At 41.3% G+C, this 10000-nt stretch overlaps 1 protein-coding gene across 1 annotated transcript in view; it reads left to right on the top strand.

Moving 5' to 3' along the window:
• Positions 1–10000, top strand: part of fat4 (FAT atypical cadherin 4) — a 273279-nt gene that overhangs the window by 151828 nt on the left and 111451 nt on the right. Inside the window, exon 5 of the mRNA XM_061891946.1 lies at positions 8153–9075. Coding sequence (XP_061747930.1) covers positions 8153–9075 — 923 coding nt within the window. The remainder of the gene's footprint in view (positions 1–8152; positions 9076–10000) is intronic.

Raw genomic sequence — 10000 nt, 5'->3', positions numbered from 1 at the left:
CTTCTTAGGTAACATTGTGACACTTAGTAAACAAACACATCTACTTTCTTCTTAGGTAACATTGTGACACTTAGTAAACAAGTAGCTGTCTACTTTATCACATACTCACCTACTTCAGCTTCTATATATCTTCACAGACACAACACTGCCAGTAAGATTTGCCCTCCAAAAATTAATTGAAATTTATTTTGGCAGCAAATAAATATTATATTTTTGGTGCGTATTTTCAACGCCAACATTCATGTTTTTGGACACTTTTATTCGTTTTGTGTTTCAAAGGTTTTTTAATTTTTCGGTTTTGCTTCTTTTTCTCCTAGATATATAGAGAGGGGGCGGAGTTAACAATATACCAGTGAGAGGGGCGGAGTTAATGATACAGCAGTGAGAGAGGCGGAGTTAACGATACAGCAAAGAGAGAGGCGGAGTTGACGATATAGCAAAGAGAGAGGCGGAGTTAACAATATAGCAAAGAGAGAGGCGGAGTTAACAATATAGCAGTGAGAGGGGCGGAGTTAACGATACAGCAGTGAGAGAGGCGGAGTTAACGATATAGCAAAGAGAGAGGCGGAGTTAACGATACAGCAGTGAGAGAGGTGGAGTTAACGATATAGCAGTGAGAGAGGCGGAGTTAACAATATAGCCGTGAGAGGGGCGGAGTTTATGATATAGCAGTAAGAGGGGCGGAGTTAACGATACAACAGTGAGAGAGGCGGAGTTAACAATATAGCAGTGAGAGAGGCGGAGTTAACAATATAGAAGTAAGACAGGGGGAATTAACAATATAGCAGTGAGAGGGGCGGAGTTTATGATATAGCAGTAAGAGGGGCGGAGTTAACAGTATAGCAGTGAGAGGGGCGGAGTTAACAGTATAGCAGTGAGAGGGCGGAGTTTATGATATAGCCATGAGAGGGGCGGAGTTAACGATATATCAGTGAGAGGGGGGGCGTCTAATATATAGCAGTGAGAGGGGTGGAGTTAATGACAATATAGCAATGAGAGAGGCGGAGTTTATGATATAGCAGTGAGAGAGGCGAAGTTAACAATATAGCAGTGAGAGGGGCGGAGTTTACGATACAATAGTGAGATGGGCGGAGTTTACGATATAGCAGTGAGAGGGGCGGAGTTTACGATATAGCAGTGAGAGGGGCGGAGTTTACAATACAGTAGTGAGATGGGCGGAGTTTACGATACAGTAGTGAGATGGGCGGAGTTTACGATACAGTAGTGAGATGGGCGGAGTTTACGATATAGCAGTGAGAGGGGCGGAGTTTACGATATAGCAGTGAGAGGGGCGGAGTTTACGATATATCAGTGTTTTAGCAGGAGGGGCAGAGTTTACAAGTTTACCCGGGAGCAGTTTTTACTAGACTTGGCACGCCGGATAGTCGAACCTCGGATTCAGGAGGAATTGTGGTTTTCGTCCTGGTTGTGGAACCGTGGACCAGCTCTATACTCTCGGCAGGGTTCTTGAGGGTGCATGGGAGTTTGCCCAAGCGGTCTACATGTGCTTTGGACTTGGAGAAGGCATTGGACCGTGTCCCTCGGGAAGTCCTGTGGGGAGTGCTCAGAGACTATGGGGTATGGGACTGTCTTATTGTGGCGGTCCACTCCCTGTATGATCAGTGCCAGAGCTTGGTCCGCATTGCCGGCAGTAAGTGGGACACATTTCCAGTGAGGGTTGGACTCCGCCAAGGCTGTCCTTTGTCACCCATTCTGTTCATAACTTTTATGGACAGAATTTCTAGGCGCAGTCAAGGCGTTGACTGGAGCTTAGGACATATTTCTGTTATTTATGTATTATTATGTATACATTCTCTTTGCAAAGCAAACAAAATAAGCTTCAAGCAAGGACTCCTATGTTATGTTAAAGTTAAAGTACCAGAGATTGTCACACACACACTAGGTGTGGTGAAATTATTTTGACCCATCCCCTTGCTCACCCCCTGGGAGGTGAGGGGAGCAGTGAGCAGCAGCGATGGCCGCGCCTGGGAATCATTTAAGGTGATTTAACCCCCAATTCCAAGCCTTGATGCTGAGTGCCAAGCAGGGAGGTAATGGCTCCCATTTTTATAGTCTTTGGTATGACTCAGCCGGGGTTTGAACTCACAACCTACCCATCTCAGGGCGGACACTCTAACCATTAGACCACTGAGTAGGTATGTATTAGATGTATTAGTTATGATTGTTTGATTTTTAAAATAAGAAGTAACATGGCAGCTTTGCTGACTTGATGATGATGTTGTGTAGTTGGATGTCCTCTCAGAAGTTTGCCTGTGAAGGAAGTCCAGATGTCCCACAAAGTAAAGTAAAGTACCAAAGATTGTCACACACATACGACATGTGTCTTATTTAACTTTCTTGTTGAATAGAAATGTCTTTTCAGATCTCCGGCCTATTTTTAAAAAAATACATTTTAAATATTCCAGAGTCATGTGAAAGAAGGCTCGCTGACCGATCAATACTTTGCAAGCCTCAATTAATAGATTATGAATACTTGTGATGTAAATAAATGTAACGATCGGACTGAAACTCAATGTAACGGAGAAAAAGTAGCGTTTCTTCGTAAAAGTAAAAAGTATGTCGCATTTTTTTCCTGAGGGAACTCTCCTGAAGGAATCAATAAAGTACTGTCTATCTATCTATCTATCTATCTATCTATCTATCTATCTATCTATCTATCTATCTCTTTATCTATCTATCTATCTATCTATCTATCTATCTATCTATCTATCTATCTATCTATCTATCTATCTATCTATCTATCTATCTATCTATCTATCCATCTATCCATCTATCCATCTATCCATCTATCCATCTATCCATCCATCCATCCATCCATCCATCCATCCATCCATCTATCATTAAAACGACTCTGACAAGTACAATTTTTCCCATAAAGTGACTTAAGTGCCTGTAACGTAGTAAATGTCGTGTGTTCCTTCCCAACTTTTGGCAATCAGCATGCACGCTGCTAGCTAACAATTTACAGACTACCTGCTGTCTGACAGCTAGCAATCAAGGTGCTAGCTAGCAACTCGGTATCACTGAGTTTATGGAAGTGCGGTAATCAAAGAGTGTTTCTTGATCATTCCACTTTAAAGAGAAGTAATAGTAATGGAAGTGCTGAATCTGTGTTTATCAATAGCACCTGTCCCGTACATCACGTTACGCACTAGCTGTACAGAGAGTGTAGCACGCAGGTCATGTGATGAACATCAGGTAAACAACTTCCCATGCTTCTCTAAAGTTGTGACCTACATTCAGCATGGCCGCCTTCCACGAGCAAAATAAAACACGGCCATTGTTGGCGCTTCCTAAGCCCCGCCCCTTTGAGCGCCTGGCTCTTTGTGTGTGAACTGGGGCGGAAACAGCACTCATGCCTTTGATAAGAGGTCACTTGTGTAGTGTAAATAGCACCCCTGCAGTGTGGGAAGGTGCGCTTCTTTTCCACATCAGCGACGGGTGGAGGTCAGACATTATAGATCATACAGAGCAGGGCTGCCCAAACACTGAGGCGGCCGCCATTTGGATTGCTTTTTACAAATACATATATAGTGATTTTGTTACTTTTACAGCCCCCTTCCAGTTTGTTCCCAGGGACCCAAAAGGATCTCAGTCATAAAAACATAAAAAATAAGTCATATCTTCTTTTTATTTATTTTTAATTTTTATACAACGCTTAAATCTCAATGAACTTGAGGTTTATCTGCCAATAATAAGTATATAAACATGTTTTGTTAAAGAAAACCCGTGTTTTTACGGCAAACAACAAGTTTGTTAAAGAAAACCCGTTTTTTACGGAAAATACAAATTTTTTGGTAGAGAAAAACAGTTTTTTTTGGGGCAAAAACAACAATTTTTTTTTTAAAGAAAACCTGTTTTTTTTTTACGGCAAACGCAAAAAGTTAGCTAAAGAAATATATATATATTTTTTTTATGGCAAGCAACAATTTTGTTAAAGAAAACCTGTTATTTTTTATGGCAAACACACAACAATGTTGCTAAAGAAAACCATTACCTGCTATTTTTATGGCAAACACACAAAAATGTTGCTAAAGAAAACCATTTTTTTATGGCAAACACAACAATTTTGTTAAAGAAAAACATTTTTTTTTTTTTTGGGCAAACAACAATTTTGTTAAAGGAAACCTGTTTTTTACGGCAAACAATTTTGTTAAAGAAAAAACTTTTTTGTTAAACACACAACACTTTTGTCAAAGAAACACTGTTTTATATGGCAAACACAACAATAAATACCCAAATTAAAAAAAAAAATGTATACAATTTATTAAAAATAATAATTTATAACAATATTGATTTTAATGAGTTATTATTTTTTGAGCTTTGACAGTGTTTTCCTTGTTTTCAAAAAACACAAATTCTTTAGGATCCGAAAGTGCTCCTTTCAAAATAAGAAATAATTGTTATTTATTTTTTTAACTTTTAACACTAACATTTTAAAATTAGCTTTAAATCTGTCTGTCAATTTTTTTATTATTAAAAAAACCCCCAAAACATTAAAAACATTTTTTTTTTAAAAACAGTTTTTTATGGTAAACACAAAATATATGCAATATTCCCCCCCCCCCCCCCCCCCAAATTTCAAAGTGAAATATTTAATGTGAAGTAGTCGGAGCCTTCAATAGGTCAATAATGCATTACAACACTGATTTTAATTCATTAATATTTTTTGAGCTTAGGCAGTTAAAAAAATCCCTCTAAAGTTCCTGGATTCAAACTAAGTCACATCATTATCTTTTTTATTTTTTATTCAACATTTACAGTAAATCTCTCGATCAACTTTAGGTCCATCTGACGATACATTGTTGTTTTTTTAATGTGTTTTATGTTCTTTTAGTCAGTGAAAACCCTGCTTTTTGTGGCTTAAACACAACATATGCAATTATTTAGCCCGATGTCGTGAAGTATTTGGAACTTTAAATAAGTCAGTAATTCATAACATTGATTTTGATTCTTTAATATTTTTAGAGCAACGTTTTAAAGAAAAATAAAACAGCCTACATGGCAGCTTTGTGTTATTAGAATTAACATTGTAACCTTTTATCATTAAATTAATGATCCTGTTTGCTGTTTTATTCCACTTTTATATTCGAATATCCATCAAAATGAGCCCTGGGCCGCACTTTGGACAGCCCTGAGATAGAATGTTAAATGATGCTGCTGGACCTTGTGGGTCTCACGTAGCTGGTGACAAGATTGCATCTTCGACGGCGTGCACAATTTGTGGAAATGGAAGTGGATAATGCATTTAGCGACAATTTCACGGCCGCTTTGGCATATCTGACACTGTCACGCGGAACAATGGATGCCAGGAAACCTTCACAATACTGTTTTTAATCCAAGGTCTGACTAAAAACACCGGCAGCTTTGTTTGCAGTTCAATAGCACGAGTTCCAAGGTGAACCCAGACAGGAGGTCGGCTTCTCCAAATCAAATTTAGCGACCAAGTTGAGGTAATTCTGCAGATTTAAGCCTGGGAGCAAAGTAGAAACTCAATTTAAGCTAGCAGGCAGTCAGCCCTCATGTCCAGATGTTGGATATCTTCCTTGTTACTCTTCAACAACTACTTGTGTAGTGTAGTGTGCCCTCATATCACCGCCATTATGTCACTTACATTGTGTGTCAGTGGCACTCGCTGGATACCATTTTAATTCATCACACAGCTCATACTTTAAAATATAATCCACCCATCCATCCATCTTCTACCGCTTGTCCCGTTCGGGGTCGCAAGGGTGCCGGAGCCTACCTCAGCTACATTCGGGCAGAAGGCGGGGTACACCAATGCCCGTTGAAATATATTAAAATCAATTTCAATGGTGATTGGTCCCTTCAAAACATCACCATTTTAACATGTAGCATGCCTTTCAAAAATAACTGTTGTACCAACCCCATTTACGTATGAGTTGGGAGATTGTGTTAGATGTAAATATAAACAGAATACAATGATTTGCAAATCCTTTTCAAGCCATATTCAGTTGAATATGCTACAAAGACAACATATTTCATGTTCAAACTCATAAACTTGATCTTTTTTTTGGCAAATAATAATTCACTTATAATTTCATGGCTGCAACACGTGCCAAAGTAGTTGGGAAAGGGCATGTTCACCACTGTGTTACATCACCTTTTCTTTTAACAACACTCAATAAACGTTTGGGAACTGAGGAAACTAATTGTTGAAGCTTTGAAAGTGGAATTCTTTCCCATTCTGGTTTTATGTAGAGCTTCAGTCCTTCAACAGTCCGGGTTCTCCGCTGTCCTATTTTACGCTTCATAATGCGCCACACATTTTCCATGGGAGACAGGTCTTGACTGCAGGCAGGCCAGGAAAGTAACCACACTCTTTTTTTTACGAAGCCACGCTGTTGTAACACGTGCTGAATGTGGCTTGGCATTGTCTCACTGAAATAAGCAGGGGCGTCCATGAAAAAGACGGCGCTTAGATGGCAGCATATGTTGTTCCAAAACCTGTATGTACCTTTCAGCATTAATGGTGCCTTCACAGATGTGTAAGTTACCCATGCCTTGGGCACTAATGCACCCCCATACCATCACACATGCTGACTTTTACACTTTGCGTCTATAACAGTCTGGATGGTTCACTTCCCCTTTGGTCCGAATGACACGATGTCGAATATTTCCAAAAACAATTTGAAATGTGGACTTGTCAGACCAAAGAACACTTTTCAACTTTGCATCAGTCCTTCTTAGATGATCTTGGGCCCAGAGAAGTCGGCGACGTTTCTGGATGTTGTTGATAAATGGCTTTCGCTTTGCATAGTAGAGCTTTAACTTGCACTTACAGATGTAGCGGCGAACTGTATTTACTGACAGTGGTTTTCTGAAGTGTTCCTGAGCCCATGTGGTGATATCCTTTAGAGGTTGATGTCGGTTTTTGATACAGTGCCATCTGAGGAATCGAAGGTCACGGTCATTCAATGTTGGTTTCCGGCCATGCTGCTTACGTGCAGTGATTTCTCCAGATTCTCTGAACCTTTTGATGATATTATGGAGCGTAGATGTTGAAATCCCTAAATTTCTTGCAATGTCACTTTGAGAAATGTTGTTCTTAAACTGTTTGACTATTTGCTCACGCAGTTGTGGACAAAGGGGTGTACCTCGCCCCATCCTTTCTTGTGAATGACTTAGCATTTCATGGAAGCTGCTTTTATAGCCAATCATGGCACCCACCTGTTCCCAATTAGCCTGCACACCTGTGGGATGTTCCAAATAAGTGTTTGATGAGCATTCCTCAACTTAATCAGTATTTATTCCCACCTTTCCCAACTTCTTTGTCACGTGTTGCCGGCATCAAATTCAGAAGTTAATGATTATTTGCAAAAAAAATAAAAGTTTATGAGTTTGAAGATCAAATATGTTGTCTTTGTAGCATATTCAACTGAATATGGCTTGAAAAGGATTTGCAAATCATTGTATTCTGTTTATATTTACATCTAACACCATTTCACAACTCATATGGAAACGGGGTTTGTATGAAAAACAATAGAATAAAATGTATTGTACATTAAGGAGTGGGACAGGAGGACACCAGTGTTAGCAGTGCCAGTATAGTTATATGAGCTACATGCTAACAGAACATTTTACCTTAATGCTAGGTTAGCCACACGCTAACATTGCATTTTGTCATCATGCGAGGTTAGCTACATGTTAACATTACATTTTACGATGTGAGCTACATGCTAGCAGTACATTTGAACATCATGCTATGTAGGTTAGCAAACTACAACAAAGTTGAAACTCTCCATAGTTGTCAGAACTGTATTTAGGATGTGTAGCGAAGCCTGCGGGCGTATACACGGGATGGCACACTTCGCCAGGGGCGGGTCTGAGTTGGAATCAAGTCCAAGAGGAAGGAGGGTTTTTTTGTGTCTTCATGACATCTCAAAAATGTTCAAGGATCTTGAACAGATAAACAGGAAGTTGAGCTGAGATTAAAATTGTGGACAAAGTGAAACGCCATGTTTGCAAACAGGAAACAAACAACTTTGTGTCACGTCAGTGCTTTCCTGTCTGCTCTTTTCCGAGTTAGAAACCTGGTCCTGTCCCAGTCCAGGTTTTATGTGACTTTTGAAAGTTTCCCAAGGAAACCCACCTGTGTCGTGTCTTCCAGGTCCCAACGCACAACTTCTCTACAAGATAGCGTCCGGCGATCCCCAGGCCCACTTCCTCATATCCAAAGAGGGCGTCCTCCGGACCCGCAAGGCCTTGGACCGAGAGACGCAGTCCTTTTACAACCTGATGGTCACCGTCAACGACCTGGCTCCGCCCCCGGCGACCCGCTTCACCAGCACCGCCCAGGTGTCGGTCATCCTCCTGGACGTCAACGACTGTCCGCCGACGTTCACCTCCCAGAAGAGGACGTACATTCAGGAGAACACGCCGGTGGACACGGTGGTCTTCACGGCGCAGGCCACGGACGCCGACAGCGGGCCCAACAGCTACGTGGAGTACTCGCTCCGAGGGCCCTGGGGTAACAAGTTCAGCATCGGTAACATCGACGGCGACGTCCGGCTGATGGGAGAACTGGACCGAGAGGAGCTGTCCAACTACACGCTGACGGTAGTGGCGAGCGATAAAGGCACGCCGCCTCTGTCGTCCACCATGAACGTCACCATGCTGGTGCTGGACGTCAACGACAACACGCCGGCCTTCTCGCAGAACATTTACGACACGGAGATCCGGGAGGACACCCTGACCGGGACCGACATCCTCCAGCTGTCTGCCAGCGACGCGGACGAAGGCACCAATGGACAGATCCGCTTCTCCGTCTCGGAGGGGAACGCCAACGGAGACTTCAGGGTGGACTCGGTCACGGGCATGGTCTCGGTGGCCAAGCAGCTGGACCGCGAGGCCCGGCCGTCGTACTCGCTGACCGTCCAAGCTTCGGACCGCGGGAGCAGTCCCAGAGTGGACCGGGCGACAGTCAACATCGTGGTGCTGGACGTCAACGACTGCCCGCCCGCCTTTGAGCTCTCTCCTTACACCGTCCACGTCCAGGAGAACCTGGAGGAGCTACCTACAAGCATCCTGCAGGTGAGAAGCTCCGGGGGCTCCCACATTCTTTACTCAGGCGACCACAGGTCAACATGAATAAGGAGGAAATAGCCATACCAACGTCTAAAGTCCGGAATATTCTTGCCAATCACGCCTGTCCAATATTTTTCCACTGAGGGCCACACACTGAAACATCAAAACATGTGGGGGCCATTTTGATACTTTTTATTTTAAAAAACAACGCATTATATATATTTTAACATTAATATATACAGGTATGAATGGACATATATAGATGTGTGTGTGTGTGTGTATATATATATATATATATATATATATATATATATATATATATATATATATGGGCTGTAACGGTACACAAAAATTTTGGTTTCGGTACGTACCTCGGTTCAGAGGTCACGGTTCGGTTCATTTTCGGTACAGTAAAAAAAATTAAAAATTAAAAATTTTGATTATTTATTTAACAAATTTGCTAAATCTTCCACCAAAAATATTTTGATGTGAAGTAATCGGAAACTTGGATGGGTCAATAATTCATAACATTGATTTTGATTCAATATTATGTTTTGAGCAATGACAGCTTGAAAGAAAAAAACAGCTTTGTTAATTACACAATGTTGCAACTTTTTCTAAATTACATTTAGCCTTTAAGCTTTTTTATTTCACTTTTGTTTATGTTTTTGTTTATTTTAATAGTATTTTTAGAATGTGCCTTGGGCCTTTAAAACATTAGGTGTGTGCCACAAATGGCCTCCGGGGCACACATTTGACACCCCTGCTATAGATAATAAAACATGTAATCAGAGGCTGGCGACACCTGCATGTTTATCATAACTCTCTCGCTCTGTCTGTGTCTGTCCCTCCCTCACCAATGCTGCTCTGTGCACAAATTGTCTTGTTTTGAACCCCTTCTTAAACTTGAACGTACATTGAAAATACACGC

This window comes from Nerophis ophidion, linkage group LG29 (genome assembly GCF_033978795.1).
Source record: "Nerophis ophidion isolate RoL-2023_Sa linkage group LG29, RoL_Noph_v1.0, whole genome shotgun sequence".
Classification (NCBI taxonomy): Eukaryota; Metazoa; Chordata; class Actinopteri; order Syngnathiformes; family Syngnathidae; genus Nerophis; species Nerophis ophidion.
Note: the sequence above shows the minus strand (reverse complement) of the source record. Positions and strands in the feature narration are given on the sequence as shown.